The 20,585-nt window shown below is 39.3% G+C and overlaps 1 protein-coding gene across 38 annotated transcripts in view; it reads right to left on the reverse strand.

Annotated features, from left to right (window-relative positions):
• The window catches only part of Nrxn1 (neurexin I), a 1,059,516-nt gene extending 1,039,568 nt beyond the window's left edge, over positions 1-19,948 (reverse strand). For 33 of the 38 annotated variants that reach the window (XM_030249566.1, XM_030249565.1, XM_006523815.4 and 30 more), the window contains exons 1-2: positions 19,388-19,948; positions 14,744-16,394 (exon numbers count right to left, since the gene is read on the reverse strand). In XM_030249566.1, coding sequence (XP_030105426.1) covers positions 14,744-15,515 — 772 coding nt within the window. In that variant the 5' untranslated portion in view covers positions 15,516-16,394; positions 19,388-19,948. Of the gene's footprint in view, positions 1-14,743; positions 16,395-19,387 lie in introns of those variants that run through there. The other 5 variants (NM_177284.2, NM_020252.3, XM_017317307.2 and 2 more) reach the window with 3 other exon arrangements.
• Between the last annotated feature and the right edge of the window lie 637 nt (positions 19,949-20,585).

A 20,585-nucleotide genomic window follows, 5' to 3' on the forward strand; every position in this document is an offset into this window, starting at 1 on the left:
GCCAGAGCTATACAGAGAAACCCTTTCTCAACACCCCCCCCAAATAATGTCTTTAATTTAATAGTAATATTACATCCATTTGCTACAAGAGGACACACGGATTTAATATTAAGTATTTTGGGTAAATTAGAATAAAGTTTGAGATATACAGTTAATGAAACCAAGATCCAATAAAGAAGAGCATGTAGATTGAAAGAAAATGCTAGAACCAGTCAGTTAACTATGCTAGTATCTTCAATTACTATATTTACAGATTAAACACACATGTATATACATCTGATTAAATCAAATAATATCTGCATTTCTTCTCTATGATTTTGTGACTTCTGTGGATATCTAAGTTGTGAATAATCCAGAAGGCCTCACATCAGTTATACTTTTGAAGAAGAAATAAGTGTCATTTGGGTTTAGAGATGAAAAACATTCCATGACAAACACACACTAGCAAACTGGAAAGTGAACAGGGAAATCAGCTTATACACACTGGTTAATCAATATAAATGAGCTATCTCAAAGTCTAGACATCATGGTGGAGCTTAAAAGGAACAGGAAGTGTTTGGCTTGGTCATCCATTTGCAGCTTGCCATGGAAATTAGCATTATCAGTTTCCATTATTCAGACACACATGCAAATAAACTAAAGCGCCAATTAAGTAATTATTGATCACATAAATATATATAAAGGAAATAAGGAAATTCTATCAGTCATTTGGAACGTCTCACATATTTCAGAATCTTCATTTTGGTAAGCAGATGTTGCAAGAATAATATGCCCTATTACAAAATCAACTTGACCATATTCTGCCCACTCAGCTGTCTCTGATTTAAGACATGGATGGATTTCAATGGCAGAAATATAAAAGGGGTATAATTAGCCGCTGAGGGAAACTGTCCACCAGGCTCCAAACCCTGCCTTTCATTAGTAACCTTTAACTAATTATTGAGAGGATGAACAACCTGACATGCATGTACAAGCTGAGTTCACTTTACTTCTGTGCAGTGGTGTTGCACATGATAGGCAAGTGCGTTATATTCTGGACCCAAGTATTTTTTTTTTTAAATCCAAATTATACAGGATTTAAACTCTAAAATTCTCCTTTATGTCATGCTTCAGAATCCATTCTGCAAAGTTCATGTCGTGTTCTGTTCTGACAACATGAACATTCTTTCTAAAACAATTTGTTCAGTTCAGCACAATGATAAAAATCCTTGGAGAATCACAGCCTGGGTATCATCTTCTGAAATGGACAGTGGCTGGTATTTAAAAGGAGCCTAACAGAAGACCTCACTTTATAAGGATTGTACTTCTGTATTACATTTTTGCAACAATTTGCATAGATTATTTTATAGTCAACTCACTAATCTTCATAAGTCATTTACCTCCTTCACCATAATTAATGCATATAACTTTGATTATACTCACTAATATATTTTTAAATTATGGTAATTTATATATGTATTTATATTAGGTAATGAGTCAGACATAGTCTATCAGACATAGTCTATCACGTTTATTTAGCCAAGCCCAGTATGCAACAAGTATGAGTGCTATATATTTATAAATTTGCTTTAATATTTTGAAAAAATGAAAGAGAAAAGTTTCTGGTGGCACTTCCTTAAAGGATACGTATTTTCATAATCACAACCCAACAGTCCCTCAAAAGCATTATAACAATTACATTCTGTCCAACTATGTGCAAATGACTAAGAAAGTCGGTATTCCCACGCCACTGCCCATATTGGGTGTGATGGTGCTCTTTGTAATTGCTACCAGCTATACAGGGTTTAGTTCCTTTCTTTAATAGGCATGTCTTCCCTTACCGAGGTTAAGCCTCCCTTTATATGTTCACGCATTGTTGGATTTCTCTTTAAACAACTCTTTTGATCTACTTGACCTTAGCTTTTAATAGTATCTCCATAATGTCTTGCAACTAATTAGATTACTGACATTTATTGAGATCCCTACTGTGGGACAAGCTATGTTAGTTGGAAGGTATAAGTGTTACTCAGAAGATTTAGACACAATTGAAAAAAAATAGGAAAGACGATCAATTATTGTAACAACTGCACTGAACTTAAGAACTCCGACTATACAAAGCAGCAAAAGTTCTTCTGAAGTGGAAATGACCAGGAAGGGGTTTCAGGATGAATTTCACAAAGAGCATAACAGATGTGTGATTGGTAAAATTTTATTCAACAGAGATTACATAGAAATCATGAAGTTTGGAAAGAAAAGGACTAAGGAATTCTCTAAGACATAAATGTAAATACTGCTCATATCATCAAAAGTGATTGGCTTGGGTCACAAGGTTTTAGATGGGAGAAAACTGTCCAGAAAGAGACTGGGCAGATACAGACAGCAATGTATAAAAGTGTTTGCCTGACATTCTTATGAACTGGTGCTTTTCCCTTTAACTAATGGAAAGGGTCATTTTGACATTGGAGGAACAGCTTTGGCTGATGGATAAGGAATTGTAAGATAAGGAAAATAATAAGGAGGCTACAACACATTTGATGGTCAAGAATGAGAGCCTAAGATAACACTGTATCAATGCCATCAAGTGAAGTTGTTCACTAAGAGCACAAGACTAGCTTCCTATCAGTACTTCCTATCAGCTTCTCCCATCATTACTCATCTCTGTGAGAGCTTTCACTGCTTTGTATGAAGCCGTGCTTCAGCCAGCCCCCTCCATCAGAAAGGGACTTCAATTCCTGGTTGCATCAAAACATGCTGTTCCACCCAGAATAAACCTAAACCCTGTTGTTTCTTCACTTTCTTTGCATTCACATTTGTGCTAAAATAAAACTCAGTATTTGCTAATTGAGTGTGTATACTACTCAGTTTCTATAAACTCCTAATAGCTTACTGCAAACAGTTTTCTTTTCATATTGAAAAAATCCAGTGATTTGGATAATTTAAAATAACAGTGTCCTCAATAGGAGTGGAAATAACTCATTAACTAATTTTTAAAGGATCCACATTTCTCTTTACAGTACTTGCATTTTTCAAAACCTACACCCTATTCTTCAACTATTAGTAATAAATCTCTTTTTTCTTTTCTTTGGTTTTTTGAGACAGGGTTTCTCTGTGTAGCCCTGGCAGTCCTGGGATTCACTTTGTAGACCAGGCTGGCCTCGAACTCTGAAATCTGCCTGCCTCCTGAGTGCTGGGATTAAAGGTGTGCGCCACCACACCTAGCTTAGTAAAAAATCTTTAATAATACCCCTAGATGGCTGATACACACCCTTGTCAATATCCCTACACTATGAATATTAGTGATTTTTGCTCATATTTTTTATACTTTGCTTTTTTAGACTTGTATTGGTTTTCAATGCTTAAAGTTTGCTTCCAAACACCCTGCCTTCTGTTGCTAGGAGCACAAATGTGAAAAATGTCTAGGGGCTAAAATTTCACCTCCTTGGATATAATTTCATTTTAATAAAGAGTTTTCAATTGTAAAGAATGAAAGAATAGAAGGCTCAAAGGTGAGGATACACTTTAAATCATGTGAGCAAAGAAACCAAGAATAGGACAAGCTATCCAGAAATGGTTTTCTTGAATACTTTGCTTCTTTATTTATTTCTTTTGTTTTTAACTCAAAACGATTTTTCATCCCTCTCAGTTTTCCTTTTTCCAGGAAGAATTTATGCTAGTGACAAAGCCCCTTTCACCCAGTTATGTTTCCCAGAAGAATAATGGCAAAGCTCATAAAAGGGGTGAAATATGAGAGATGGCCCTCACATGGTGCTGCAGTATACTATGGCAGAAGCAGGTGCCTACTAAGTCTCAGCATGGGGGACACTTTGGAGGATGCACCGTGAGCAGGCTCAGTGTGCAGGAACCACCAGAGAAGGACCACTGAGCAGGAGAGCCTAAGGAGAGAGAGTCTGCAATGTAGGCAGCAGCTGTAACCTGAGTTCAAGGAAACATAAGCCTGGCCACTCCAACGGGTAAAGAGGGCAAAGATAAGTGTGTGGGCAGAGAGCCTGTCCACAGGTCAGTGTAGGGACATCAAGGCGCAAAGCAAGTGTAAGGCAAGTAAAGTCATAATTACAGGATGTTGTAACAGTAGCTGCAGTACTTGATAAAAAAGATAGTTTTGGAGGGTCTGTATAAAGCACATTTGTTTTGCGCTATCGTCAACTCCATAGTGAAGAAGTTTCCATATTAAATGTTCATCGAGAAGTACAATAATTACATTATAAGAGAAGTAAAAGGAAATTTTATTATTATTTAGTTCAAATAAGGGGTTTTAAATGATTTGAGATAAACAGTTGTCTATCTAAACTCAATGCTACTGTTAAACATCCCTTTGGAAAGATTTACCCACCACTTATTTTCCTGTTCTCACATTTAAACAAGCTTGTAACAGAACACATTTTTCCATTTATTTGGCCCAAACCAAATATTTTAAATTAAGAATGACCTTCTTAGTTTCCTAAGATCATGTGCGAGGAAAAAAAAAACAAACAAACTATGACAAAACTGTTTTTGGCCATATAGATGATTATAATTTAATGATATGTATTTTTGGATGATTTTCATGTAAATATTAGGATTTTACAAACTATTTTTGCTCAGATTATATCACTTTCTCACAAGTCATTTATATATATATACATATATATATGCAATGTAAAGATACATATACATTTACAGAGCAAAATAAAAGTCTCACTTTCTTTAAACCTCTCAATACTCTCTTGTACTCGATCCAAATAATCTTTTATAAATTTCTCTTATTACACATTTAATTGAACAATGTGGATAATGGAATACAGTATATAAATTCATACTTCATAATGTAATCAGTAAATTAAGCATTTAGTATATAAAGCATCATGTATAATTTTAAATTTTAATATTCATTGTGGGGAGAATTCAAGCTTTCATTAAAGGAAAAGAACTGAAGGTAGAAAAATGATAACCTTCCAAGCAGCCATTATAGTTATATGCTGCCATGCCAGCTACTTCCCTAAGGAGAATCCAGGCATGCTTAATTGTAGAGAGACATCATTACCTAGAAGAAAAACATGACTCTTTAATATCCTTGCTTCTCTTGAACTAAGATTGTTTGTTCTGCTGAATCTAGCAGTGTCTAAGAAACATTAAAGCTAAGCTGATTCTACAGAGAGGCCCAGATATTGTGAGGCGATGAACAATAATTGTTTCTGAGTTTTGATCAGTGCTGCTTCTGCTTCAGGTGAACATCCACACAAAATTCACTGCCTGGCATTAACGAAATGCATTCATGGTGGCAAAACGCAGGTGAAGTGAGAGTTCCATTTGGCATCTTCCTTTCTGACCTTTGTATTTTCAGATCTTTCTGGGAATCAAACTATGTAACTATGTAGTGTTCTAGAAGTAGCACTTGTCATAGGGTGAAGTCCCTGTCCAACTATAGTATCCCACACAACAGTCCAGGTCATCACTTTGCTTCTGAGCTAAAACTTCCTCCTATTTCCTTCTAATAATAGCTTCATATGGCTACCAGAAAGAGCATAAACGATATGTCTTTGTAACTCTGAGAACTACTGCTAGACAAGGAGTGATGAAGCCAAACTCATTTATTCAACAGAATCACTAGTTTTATACTTTGTAGCTTCACTTAACTCCCGTCTTTGCACACAAATGGACTAACTAGCAATGCTTTCTCCAATATCCAATACCTGTATCTTTAGCAGAACTGTGGTCCAACTCAGTAAGTACCTGGGACTTGGTTGATTCATGTGCTTACGTTTGTACCAAACGACAATGGACTTTTATAATTTCAAATTTTATTTCCCAAACATTAAAACTGGAAGAAATTCACTATACTGTAGTTTGTAAAGATTCATTCTTTGTAACTCAAAATGACAGAGTAGTGTCTTTTGGGTGTAATATATGAAATTTTTTCTTTTGGTGACTGGTGTTTAGTCAGCACACTAAACATCCTACTATTAGAAGGTCCACAACAGGAGCAAATACACTCCATGGACTTTTAGTTCTGCCCTCATATTGGGAAATGCTAATTGTAAGTCTGCTACAAGCTGCAAGTCTAAGACCTAATTGTGAAACAGTCACTTAAAGTACTTGGCAACTGTCCCAAGAACCTTTAACCCTTTGATTAGTGAATACACAGACTTTGTCATGCACTTGCAGAGCTGCCTGCTTGAGCCCCTGACTCAGATTTCAACCCAGCCATCAACTCCATATTGGGCTCTAGCCTGCACTTGACTCATAAGTAAAATAGAAGTGTTATAAAGCTAGGGAAATAATACTGTTGAAGAAATAAGCAAGGTAAGGTGGATAGAACACAATATAAAATGATTTCACTAAAGTGAAATAAAGTAATTATAAGTACTATGAAGGCAACAGAACAATTTTAAGCTGATCTCATGTTTACAAGGTATCTGCAGCTCTTTTGAACTACCAAATTTTAAGTAATTAGTCTACAGCATTTTTGGAGAGCATGGTTATTTATAGACTTAGAGGATTTGTGAGAATTTGATTAGACTATCTAGTAATGTGTTTTCCAATATCTACTCACTTAAGTATTGACTGGGCTCATTCAAAGTTATCAGCACTTGCCAATTTTAGCATTTGGGTTGTCCACATTGGAAGGTTTACACTGATCAATTGTAATGGGTAGATACATGTTTAAACACTATAAATCAAAGTTAAAAGTGTATTGTATTTCTAAATATTATTAAAACATCAAAAATTGAAAAATAATTCAACGTTGTATAAGGAATTTAAAACAGAGAACTCTATTTGTTCCAAATTTATTTATCCATAAATGTGTCTGCTCTCAAGATGATGTTTTCATTTATATTACAAACATTGGATATTTTGCATAAAATTTTGTACAGTGAATTCTCTCTAAAGATTATCTTATATCTTAGTGTTAATATATAATTTATAAATGTACTGGTTTTCATCAAGAAGCAATCATTTTTAATTTGAAGGAATTTCTTTGAAGTTGATTTGCTCTTACACACAGTAAAATACACAAATCTTCTGTGTATAGTCAGATAATCCTCACAATTATGTATCCCAAACAACTACCACCCAGGCCCAAAGTTCCACTCTCTGTCAACATCACTCGTCAGTTCCTCTATTCTGACCTCTGTCATTATAGATTACTTGTATTTCTTTAACTCTCCATACAAATGGGATTATAATATTATTTGTATGAGTTTTTGTCCTAAGTTATATGTGTTTGGTTTAGATTTTACACAAGAGAAACAAGAAAACTAAAATTGTTACTATGTTCGCCATATATCAATGTGCAGTAGAAGAATACCATCAAATCTGGGCATCAGTGATCAAAAGAATATCAAAATAAACCTAAAGTGATACTACTAAAGTAGTACTTAATTTTTGACCTTGAATATGACATCCTACCAACAGCACACTGAGTAGATTTAGAGTATTGTAAGAAACCCTAAATCATACAAACCCTAAATCACAAATCAACCACTCTCACACACTCTGTATGGTAGGTCAGCTGGAACCATAAAAGTTTTAGCTGACTATGAGGCTTTTTAGAACCTAAACCACAGAACATAAGTGGCCTTATCCTAATTTAATGCTTATTTAAAGGCAAAGTCTCAACTAAAATTGTTTCTTCATATCTTAAATCATGTTCTGTTTGCACGCACACACACACACACACACACACACACACACACACACACACACACACACTATGTAAATGATAAGGCAGTAACGAAATCTGAGAAAGCATCTTCCTATCTCCATTTCTATACTGGAGTAGAAATATTCATAATCTATACTGAGGACAGTAGAGACAAAACCACAGAGTCGTGGAAAAACTCAATAGAAAATGGACAGCAAAACATTTTTTTTCATCACCCAATTAGAGCTTTTGAAATTTACTGTTCAAGAAACTATGCAAATATATCCATTCTTGTACTTCTAAGTAAGGAGGGGGAAAAGTATTGAGCCATAGAACATTCAGAAGTGCATAATAATACATGTACACTTTAATAATATCTTATTATTATTATTTTTAATTAGGTATTTTCTTCATTTACGTTTCCAATGCTATCCCAAAAGTCCCCCATACCCTCCCCCCCACTCCCCTACCCACCCACTCCTACTTCTTGGCCCTAGCGTGCCCCTGTACTGAGGCATATGAAGTTTGCAAGACCAATGGGCCTCTCTTTCCACTGATGGCCGACTAGGATTTACATAATATCTTAATAAAATACATGTTTATATAAAAAGTTGTTCAAAATTGTACTAGGAATGTTTATGGGTATTCTGTAAGTTTGTACAGTTACTTTAACAGTAAGTTCATTATTATAAGACAGAGCTTGACTGCGGCCAAATATAATTCTTCATCCCTATTTATCTCTGCTTCGCTGTAACAACCAGAGACAGCTGGGAGAGACACAGACTGGGAGAAACAGAGGTGGCCGGTGACTGCTGGGGAACATGTCAGACTCACCTTCTAATTCCCTCAATACAACTGAAAATGACTCAACTGTTAACACAATCCCAGTAGGTTTTTTTGTCCAATGATGTGATTGTTTTTTTTTTTTTTTAAGATTTATTTATTTATTTATTATATGTAAGTACACTGTAGCTGTCCTCAGACACTCCAGAAGAGGGAGTCAGATCTTGTTACGGATGGTTGTGAGCCACCATGTGGTTGCTGGGATTTGAACTTCCGACCTTTGGAAGAGCAGTCGGGTGCTCTTACCCACTGAGCCATCTCACCAGTTGTCACATTTTGTTTAATGAAGGCCAAATTGGAACAGAATTACACTGTCGTTCGTATATATGAATAAAAATATAATTTATTAGTGATAACCATAACATCTGTTTTAAATTTAAAAATTATAAATCTCAAATATATTAGTAGCCTGCCTTCAGCAAATATATAACTAAATTTATTTTTAAATGAAAATCAAAAAAATTATAAATTTGATACAATTGCTTATGCTGGCCATTTAAAAGGCTCCTATTATAGATAAATAATAATACTATAGACGTTAAAGACAGTGAAAATTAATTTCTTGCTTTTTTTTTTTTGGCCAACTCCTGGGAATCCAACCCAGTGTTCGCAAAAGCTAAAAGTCTTTGGCTCTTGAGCTGCAGCCTCTGCCAAGCACAACTTTACACAAATGGTAAGTTGGAAAGAGTGCTATTTAAGTACAGGATTGAGGCAGAGTGCTGGCGTTATGTGAAGGGTATCAGACATTTAGAATTTTATGACTCGATAAATTCTAAGATTTTTTTTTTAAATTTTGAACCACAGCTTTAAAAGACACAACCTTAAAGCAACTGTATAAAACAGAAACAAAATCTTATTATCTCCATTATTTCCTTTATTCTTGCGCTGAAAGTTTACTGTTTTGTAATTCAGATTTCGTGTGCAAGTCCCCTTCAAGAAAAATGGCCTCAATGACAAGAAGGCTGGTGGTCCTGACAGAAACAAAAGGAGAAGCAAGCAGATACCACCCACTGCCCAGCTCTGTCACCCACCATTCTCTCTTTACAGACAGCAGCTTAATTTTCACAATGGTCATGTGAAGCAAATTCTGATCCTATACCAAATCCTACGTTGAAAAACAGAAAATCTTGAGCTTTTACATTTGTAATGTTTGGAAAGGCAAACCAGAAAGTATAAGCAATTCAGCCCCTAAACTAAAATCACTCAACAGAACAGACAAAGAAAACTCAAACTAATTCTATGGACCTATGGAATTCTAGAATGGTAACTATGTTGAGATCATTTTATACTTGTAAGTAAACAGAAATGTTTTACTGTCCCATAGTAAGACATATCCAGGATGTTTCACAGAAAAGGAGTCTATTCATGACCTTTGTCCTAGTCAAAGGTTTTCAACTTAGGTAACCAATCTTCCTGCTAAATGGCAGACCTCAAATAAAATTCTGGCAATTTCTCTGTATCATTCTCTTCAGTGTTTACAACTTAACTTAAAAAAATTATAAACATTTTAGGCTCCTGTTGAAACTGTAGAAATATTATACATAGTTACATTCCATTGTAAATGGATTCGGTTTACAGTGTAGCACCAGACAGCCAGTATGTGCTACTTTTTGTTAAAAAGACAAAATGACTACAATGTATCGTTCTTGGAGAGTGATACAATATGGTATTGCTGCTGTGTTCCAGAAGCCTATGGCATTCATTGGAATAGCCAAGAGAAACACACTGATAATTTATACAGTTAGGATCATGATTTTACAAGTGGATAACAGTGTCCTAAATAATAAATGAACTTAACTCTCTATACCCAACTAAGCCCTCGAAGATTCCAAGTTGCTTAAGACATGCTTATGATTTGAAGGATTCCAGTCAAGCACCTTTCCCCTCCACTTTCTCTAATAGTTTGGGCTACATCTTATTGTGGGTGCTTAACAACTGCTGCTGAGTGACAAACATAATTGAGTTTTAATTTCCTTTGGCCCCTTTCAATCTGTTTCATAAACATATCATTAGTAAAACAGAAATTTGAGGCTGCCATTTTCATCTCCTGTGCTCTATTCTTGTGTCTATGAAGCTTAAAATATTTGAATAGTTCAGCAAACCTAGGCAAGGCCTGTCTCTACTATGTTCTTGAATATGGACTGAGAGTTTCATTCAAAGAGGGCTCCTGCAAGTGGCATGGACTGTGCCACATTCTATACAGATTTCAGTACCTCTGAGTTTCCCTCAACTACGTCTTTCCATGTTTACCCAGCAAGTACCTCTCACACTTCAGCTTTAAGTTTAATGACCACACCTCAAGGGGATCGTGGATGAGGTTCACCTTTTAAAATTCCACACATCTTGTAGCCATTTTAATAAATATGTCCCTATTTTAGACTCATAAACATACACACATATATATAATATATAATAGTATGACTCCTCAGTAGAATATAGGATGGCTGATGAGGTAAGATCTACTTCTAAGTGTACTCACTATTACATTGCATAAGCCTAATGCTCTGGGATGTGCAAAGCAGTCAATCTATTCTTTATATAAAAGAAAGATGTATTATCACATATATGAATGTATCATCAAATCTCTGGTTTCAATAAATTACATAAAAGATCTAATTGAAGCAGTACTTCACTAAAGACATTTATTTACCACACTGCCATGCCCAATTATATTAAGCAATAATGTGTCTTTATATTAATTTAAGTAAGAAAACTGAAAGAAAATAGAATCACAACCTAGTTTGAAATTTTAACATGTGATCCTAAAATGTCTAGAACTTACTTAGATCTGGGGATCACAGATACAATTTACTGTCTTATTGATTGTCATTTTATCCTTAATTTTAAGATTGGTGGTCATGAAGTTCTCTAAGTTTTTGAAGCTCCTAGAAATCTATCACTATGCTTAAGTAGGAACTTATAAAATAATAATGACACTGACGCACTTAGATGAGTATAATCCAATGGAAAAAACTATGTGCCCCATAAGCATCCATCATTCAAGAAGGGTGACATTGTTAAGTAGTTGAGTTCTGAGGCTAATGTTCAGAGTCAGAAACATCAATGGTGCATAAGATATCAGTTTCTGTGGTCGTTTTATATGAATCTTTGTTCTTTGGAAAACACCTTAATCCTCCTCCCACCACACACACACACATACACACACACACACACACACACAGAGAGAGAGAGAGGGGGGGGAGTGGGAGGGGGAGGGGGAGAGGGAGGGGGAGGGGGAGGGGGGGAGGGGGAGGGGGAGAGGGAGAGGGAGAGGGAGAGGGAGAGGGAGAGGGAGAGAGAATAAACCTGAAGGATGTAAAACTTAGTACATGAGAAAAAAAACATGATTTGGAAATAAGGTGATTATGATCTGTTCTAGGCTCTGTCATTAACCTGAGCACAAAGCATAACTTTTCTGGTGTTTTCTCTCCAACAGTACATAATCATGTAGAAAAATCAATAAATCTTATTAAGCCACGTAAATACAGCAAGGATGAAACAGAACTCATTCAACAAAAATATTCTGGGAAGTCATAGGTACAGATTATATCAGACATTCTAGATGGGGAGGATAGAACCAGATTGTTATCACTAGATATCGTTACCATATTTTTATTCTTAATTGTTTCAAATAGAAGGCCACTACAATAAAATGAAATTCCAAAACTAAGTATAAAAGGATTGTAGTGACTGATATGCTTTAACTTTGTGCTTAATATTAGCTTAACTGTAATATTTCCTGAACACGGTCTGTAAGGAATATTTATTTATGTTTTTTAATTGGGTTTATAGAGAACGTAGTAATCAGGGTAAATACTGAATGCAGACAGAGCTTTGTTTACACTTGATCTGAATAGAAATCATCTCCCCCAGTTGTCATGCATGATTGGTGTTGGGAGAGGCATCCATTCCAATTAATTATTCAATAGTCACTTGACATACATGAAACAGAGAAAATAAGCCAAGCCAAGCCAATACTTCTGGGAAGACAGACTATGCCATAGTCATTCCACCTCCCATTTCTCTAACAATGAAAGGAATTCAGCCTTTTGTTTTCCTGCCATGGTGAGTGTATTCTCTTTCAGCTTAAATTTTCAAAATGAATGAATGTTCAGAACAATGCTGATGGACTGACTTCCTTGGGATGAGTTTTCTTAGGCATCAGATATTATAATGTCCCAATATTCCTCCTCTTAATTTCAAATCATGCACCTTACAGAAATAGCTATGCCTTTGCCAAAACAAAATGTATTTTGGATGCATCTTTTTCTGTTTCTTTTTAACATCACTTTTTTTGCAGGCTTTCTTCACTCTTAACTGTTTCTGATTATGCATGATCCTTGGTTCCCTACATTAAAATGCATAGAAATATTTTTAAAATTCATTTAAAACACTCTCCCACACAGTACAAGCTGTCATTGTGTCATGTTTGTTTCTTAATTTAAGAAAGAAAGTTATATTTCATTAAGTTGCCTTCTTTATCATTTAAAGTGGAATTAGGATGCCTAGAGAAGTATTTTTTTTCCATAAAAATAATATTTGCCATTCTCTATTAATCAGTATAAATGTAGGCAGCTTCAAGTTGTACAACTGAATTGATCTCTTATAGTTATCATAGTCATGATTTACAAGTCAGCTAGATTTGGTAGAGGAAAAGAATTGTTCTGTGTCATTTTTTTAAAAACATGAAATCTGATTTTATGTTCATGGAAATTCACCAGCAGAGCTGAAAGTATAGTGTGGGACACAGGGTCATCTCTAACTCCTTATACCAAAATACCTAACACAAACCCATATGAAAACAAAGCGTAGTTAATAATTCTTGGCCAACCCATCACTGTTCCCATGGAAGCTACAGACCACTCCTGAATAACATTTTTCCCCTCTAACTAAGTCCCTTTGCTGTTTAAGCTGTTACAAATTTCATCATGTCTTCCTTTCTTTTAAGGCCAAAAGAGAGAGCTGCCAAGTCTAATAAGAATTACAAAGGCTTGCTTCTCTCAACAGTATCAGCCAAAATTTAAAAAGTAAGAAAGAAACAAAACCAAGAAAAACAAAAACAATACCATACATTACACAATAAAATACAGCCACACAGAGCTTTTTGTCCCAGTCTTTTCAAGTCAGAAAAAATAATTTATCTTTGCACTACAACTATAAGGGCACTGGCTGCCCTGATTTTACCTAATGGAACGTACCAAGCCACCCATCCTGCTTAGCCTCTAACACATTCATGTTTCATCCTAGGAATACCACTTTCTGTTTAGAGGTTTTCCTGTAGTCATACAATTATATTTTCCTTGGTCACTGTCATAATAAATAAATGAATAAATGAATAAATAAATGAGTAAATAAATAACATGGAAGAGATACATAGAAAACAGAATTTTAGATGTAAAGTGGTGAAGATAATGCTTAGATGTACTTTGTTTATTTTAAGCCCTTAAGGACCACAGAAACAATTCGACTTCTGCTACTTAGATGAACGTCATCAGCTGACTATCCTTGGAAAAATCTCCTACCATGGCTCACATGCATCCTGTTTAATCTTCCTGATCCAGCAACACATAAACTGTTCTATTTTGTTACCAAGCACTTGTTAATCAAGGAATACATTGTCTCATCTCTAACATTCCTCAATGGTAGCTGAGCTATCTCACACTTGAAGAAACCAAAGAAATCAGAAAATTCTTCTTAAATATGACAAATTTGGGATTGGGACAGAACCATGGGAAACAATAGTTTCTAAAAAGCCTCCTGTTCGTCAAGAAAAAATCTCTCTTCCACACCAGGGTCAGGTCTTGGATTTGCAAAGGCACCCGGGCCCTATGGCCTGTCGAGTGTGCTGTGACCAGTAACCATATGGACAGCTCTACTGCAAGCCCACAGCTGCTCACTCTCCATCTAGTTTTCTCACCAAACACATGTTCAGTCAAACACATGTTCTGGACAGTTGTCAACAACCTTATAGTCAATGTCTGGATACTATGGCTACTGATGGTACAGGGCAGTAGAGGACCATTTAGGTAGGCAGTGGCCAAAGGATTTACAGGGACCTGCCAATGTTCCGCTGCGGGATTTTGTCCTTTGGGAGGAGGTCACATGGACACGGCCTCCCTCTGGAGATGTAGTCGGTGTGCCCCCTAAGAGGCTGCAGACGGAGGCAGCATGGTGGGGAGGGACAGGCCTTCACCCAGAGGCTTCCGGAGGAGGAAGGCCCCATGCACCGGCCTCCCTCCCAGCCCAGGCCGAGGCTCCGCGGGGTCGGGCAGGCCTTACCTTGGCTGCAGTCCTTGCCACGGAAGCCGGTCCTCGAGCAGTCGCATACGGCCTGGTCGTCGACCACGGAGCACACGCCCCCGTTGAGGCACACGCCGCCCTCGCCTTCTTCGCCCGCCTCGCATGGGCTCCCGCCACCGCTGTTGGGAGGCTCGTCGTCCAGCTTGACCTCGCCGCCGTCCACCGGCAGGGCCTGTGACGAGTTGACCCGGACGTCACGGATCCAGCCCTTGAAGGGCTCGCGCTCGCGCACCGAGGCCAGCGTGAGCTTGAGGGCCGCGGCGCGCAGTTCGGGTGGCAGGCCGCCCACGAAGAGCCCGCTGAACACCGTCATGTCCCTGCGCTTGGACTTGACCTCCACCCACTTGGCCTCGGCGCGGTCGATGTAGAGCGTGGTGTTGCGGAACTGGCGGCGGATGCGCACGCTGTGCCAGGCGCCGTCGTTGACCGGCGTGTCGGCCAACAGCGTGGCGGGCTCGGCGCAGAAGATGGAGAAGCTGAGCTGCAGGCGGCCGCCGCGCGTCAGGATGAGCTCGAGGAAGTCGCAGAAGCCCTCGTCGTCGAAGTAGAGCACGAGGCCGCGGGCACTGCGCGTCTTCAGCTGGAAGCTCATCTCGCTCTCGCAGCACGCGTTCCACTTGGGGAAGCGCGTCCACTGGCCCTCGGCGCCCGGGAACTCCAGCCCGCTGCCCAGCTCTGCCCAGCAGCCCAGCAGCAGCAGCGACAGGCAGAGGAGACAGCAGCCCCCGCGCTGGACCAGCGCCGTCCCCATGCTCGGGGCTGGGGTGCGGCGGGGGGGAGCCGGGGGCGACAGGGTCGAAGCGGTCCTGGACACCTTCACAGAGAAATGGGGGTCCGCAGAGGAGTGGGAGGGAGGGGGGAGGCGGCAGTGGGAGGGGCGCACCCTCCTTCAGCTCTTTTTTCCTTCTTCTTCTCTTCCAGCAGCCCCTTCCTCTCTCCCAGTAGTCTCCTTCCAACTGGAAAGCGGAGACCCCAGTCCTATGGGATAGCTGCAGAACTTCCAGGCCAAAGGGGGGATACACTTTGGAGGCAACGTTCTGAAAAAGAGGGCCACCGAGGCTCAAGAGCGATCACTGATCCATTTGCATCCGATGATGTTTAAGTGAGGGCATCTGTGGCACCAACAGGTACTTCAACTATCCCAGGACCAAAACCTTCAAAGTACCACCGGCGCGGTGCCAGCAGTAGGAGAGCAGAATCGGAAGAAACACACTTTTCTCGGAGAGGAACACGAAGTCAACACTGAGCCAGGATCTTTGGCTGCTTGGCAGGCCTCGAGGCCCCTCCAGATGTTGGCTCCAAGCACAGAAGGAGAAAGGACAGAGTGAGACACCAGAATAGCTTCAGAGGCCTACTTCTGTCATATCATGGGCTTCCAGCACCACTAAAGCCAAGGCCAAATTTCCTGTGCATGCCCTCCCAGGCTGATTCGCTTTATGTTTAGGAGCCCTGTAGGTAGGTCTCAAACCCTGCTGTGAAGTAGCCAGAAGCTGTTAGATGGTGAAATCAATCCCTCAAACTCTTCTTTTTTCTGTCTCTGCAAGGCCACCCTAAGACTCCAGCATGTCAGTTGGTTGTATGTTGGTGATGCATTTTGATTTTATTTTGACGTTTATAAGAACTCAGAAATCTGTAGAAAATTGAAATAAGAATTAGGGCCTGTAGTTATTTATAGTATTATACAAATCATTACTCAGCTAGGAAAGCAGGTAAATAAACAGTGGTTTTATCAAACCAAGGAATTAATTTAGGTGGATAGTGGTGCTTGCGTGCGTGCATGCGTGCGTGCAAGCATGTGTGTGTGTGTGTGTGTGTGTGTGTGTGTGTGTGTGTACAGTAAAGCTTCATGTTTCCAAGTATTGTCACACTTTTAGAATAAGCAATTACAACCTTAAGTTTACCATATCTGTTCATTAGTGACCAGATTTTTAAAAACATTTTGATTATGGTATTCTTCCCAATTGCCCAAGAAATACTTAATTTCTAAAATGTATGAGGAGAGAAATGGAAAACCTTTGTAAAGGTTTTCTACTTGCACTGTATGTTAGTTACATGTACAGATAATCCAACTTATTTAAACCTCCTTTAATAACAAATTTTACAACAGGTAAAATACATCAAACTTTCAGCAGGAAAATACTATTGTATATCTGTATAGCAATTCCTACATTTTTACTTGTCTCCCAGACAACAAGAATATAGTGGCTTCTTTAAATTTTCAAGAAAATATATTCCTCATTTTTAATCAAATATACAATGTTGTTATATAAAAAAACCATCTAAATGACAATTTTTGCAGTATTTATTTATGTCCTTACTACCATAATATGAGTCCATTCAGAAATGAGTATCGAATCTTCTGCCTAACAGTATGGTGATCAGATTCCTCCTCAAGTCCTTATCTGGGTGTCAGCCATTAGAATTTGTGTGGTCACAACAGTTGGCATGTATGTCACCTCAGCTGTTATGGCTGCAGGATGCTAGAATTTAAAGCCATACCTTTGAATCACTCACTCTGCCATTAAATCACTTCCTTTTATTCAACTCTAATCTAAGGTACAGAAATATAAATCTTCAAGGAGGGGCTTGAATTTTTAAAACTAAATAACTCAATTAAAATAAAAAATATATATTATTCAACCATTCCAAGCAAACACGTCACCCTACCATGTCTCAGTATCTCCTACACCACACACACACACACACACACACACACACACACACACACACACTCCAAATTTATTGCTTGGACACAGCTCACTAGCCAATTAACACTTTTTTTCCACTACAAGCTGAAACTAGCAGTAATTTATGGCACTGCATTGTGGCAGCTCCTCTCTGGTGGGAACTGAAATCATTTCTCTTCAGTTCAGAGCAACCCCTACAGGTGTCAGCTGAGAGCCATCAAGCTAGAGGATCCTACTTCAAGTTCCTCCCCAGATGAAATTGATGACTGGTTCTTCTTTAAACACTTGCCCACCACAAAAATAACACACACAACACAGACACAACACATACATACACACACACCTCACAGACACAGCACATATACCTCACAGCCCTATACACTGCTCCTTATCAAATGGTATTAAAAAAAATCTCAGTTGACTATTTATTATGACTGATACATTCTCACCATCAGCCATTACAAGTTATATCTTGCCCACTCCTGTGCCAAACCCACAAAAGGTGCTTTTAAAAAATGATCAATAATCACGTATTATTCAGTATACTTTCGTGTTTAAGGAGGATGAGAAATATGATAAATGTTCAGTATTTAACAAAATAAGTCTGGTCTATCAGAAGAATAGTGCTTTGAGGCCATTCTCAGCTTGTGAATCTGAAAATGTGTGTCTCGGTCTCTGTCTCTGTGTGTCTTCTATCTCTCCCTCTTTCTCTCCCCCTCTCTACATGTGTGTGTGACTGTGTGTGTGTGTGTGTGTGTGTGTGTGTGTGTGTGTGTGTGTGTGTGTGTATGTGTAGAGAGGGGGAAGGGATAAAGACAGGCTACCTAGATGACTATTGGAGATTATTATTGTATTAATTTTACATATATCACATTACCTTTTTGCCTACTCTCTTGTGCCCTCCTCCTCTAATGCACATCTTTACCATTTTGTAAAGGATAGAGGTAAGGTGGAGAAAACTAATAAGAATATATATATATATATATATATATATATATATATATATATATTCTTATCACAAGGGAGGTCAACTGGTTCTCCCAGTTCCTAGAGGAAGCTCATTGTGTGAGAGACAGTATCTATATCTATATGGAGAAAATGGATTCTCCCTAGGTGCCCAGAAAGACCTGGTAAGTTCGCAAATTAGAAGATGAAATAAAGGGATCTGAAAAACAACCATACTGCAGCCAAAACAAGAAGCGCTCTAATTCAAAAGCTGCCTGGCAGCCTCATTAATCTTTTCTACTGTTTCTAGAACAAAATTCATTCCCAAGTCACTGGACAGATCAATACTGTATGCTGATTAGCTGCAGTTGCCTTTATTTTACCATGTCTTCAGTCACACACACACACACACACACACACACACACACACCTTACTAAGAAACCTTTCAATATATATCTCCATAAAGACTCTGAAATCTATGTTTTTTTTTAATATACAAGTTTTATCTTTTTGGCTGTGGCTTTTGCAAAGTATCTCAATACCAATGCACACCCAAAATTCTCCCTGGCTTTCCCGCCCAGTCTCTAAGCACCATCTCTAACACCAGTGCAGTTTCTTGAAGCCTGAAGTCTACTGCACAAATTAAGGGTGGGCACAGTCAGGTCTGCTCATGAAGGAAGAGAAAGGAAGAGATGTAGATATATTTTATTGTTTTGTTTTCTAACTGCCTTTCCCTTTTCTTTCTTTGGATGATAAATCACTGCATTCAGCCTTTAAGTTACTACCTAGTTCCACCATCTCATCTTGCCATTTGAAAGGCTACATGCAAAACAACCAAAATCTCCACTCCTCCACCCTCCCACCACCCATCCTTCCCTCTGTAATTGTGGCAGATCCTGGCCCAGTTACAACAGGGAAAGATATCCTTCTCCAGCTTGCCTCGCCCCATCTCCCCTCCCCCTCCCCCGCGCCCAAATTGAGCTCCTTTACCTGCCTGGTTATTCCCCTTAGCTCGAGCCAGAACCTGAAGCATGCATCGGTAAAAGCGAATTTCCTGAGGTCTAAGGATAAGGCGACTGCTGCTGCCTTTTTCCGAGGCGTCAGGCTTGAGCGTCTATCTCCAAGAGTGAGGAAGGGAAGAACATGGAACAGAGAGGAGCAGCAGGGGGAGCAGGAGGAGGAGAGGGAAAAAGGGAAGGAAGAGGCGGTGGTGAAGCCCGAGAAGGCTGGGTTACGTGACGCCGGGTGCTGTCCTTCTGAAAGAGAAGGGCGGAGCTGAGCTCTCCGCAGTACCATGGAGAGCGGCCGGCCCGTGCTCTGGCTGGGGAAAGGGTGGCCTCAGCTGGCAGCTGCAGCCCCTTCCAAGTTCAGATGCTGAGAACAAGGTGTCTCTACCTTGGCATCTTCCCCTTGCAGGGGGAATCTTAGGGCGGAGACTTGCCACAAGCACTTCTAACTAGTCATTCGCCACCCCACCCCCCCATTCCGAGAGAGAGAGAGAGAGAGAGAGAGAGAGAGAGAGAGAGAGAGAGAGAGAGAGAGAGAGAGAGAGAGCCTACTGAGCATGCCCAAGCCCCTGTTATAGACCCACGAAAATCTTGTGGAGATTCCACTTCTCCGGGATTTAGCCGTGATTGGGCGGGGGTACCTGAGAAGATGCCAGAAAAGGACCCCGCAGCTAAAGGGAAGGAGCTGAAGCCGAGGGAATGGTGACTAAGAGGAGCTCTGGTTGTGTGTGTGCACCTGGATCTCCTGTTCTGAATCTTTGCAAAGCTAGAGGCTCTTTGAAGAATGCAGGGGCAGGCAGGACTCAACACCTGCACTGGCTTCCTACAATACTCAGTGTTCCTGCCCCACCCCTTGCTATAGCCCTGCCTGAGCCATCTGCCTACACTGTGATAAAAGACTTTAAGAGCAACCCACCAGGCTATTGCATCAAACTGGAGACCAGACTCATGCGTCTCCCAAGGTGCTTTCCTGACAGTTTATGGGTCCTCCAGCTTTCCATTCTCTGCCTCCGCTGAGGGCATCCTGAGCTGAACCAAGTTCTCTATCTATTAAACTCTTCCCCCGCCCCTGCGCCCCTATCTCTTCCTTCCTTTAGCCTCCGGTAAAACCTGGAAAAAAGTGTAGAGTGGTGTGAGTCTCTGTTACTGTGTAATCAGGCATGCTCAGTAGGCATTTCTGT

The sequence above is a fragment of the Mus musculus genome, chromosome 17 (genome assembly GCF_000001635.26).
Source record: "Mus musculus strain C57BL/6J chromosome 17, GRCm38.p6 C57BL/6J".
NCBI classification, from domain to species: Eukaryota; Metazoa; Chordata; class Mammalia; order Rodentia; family Muridae; genus Mus; species Mus musculus.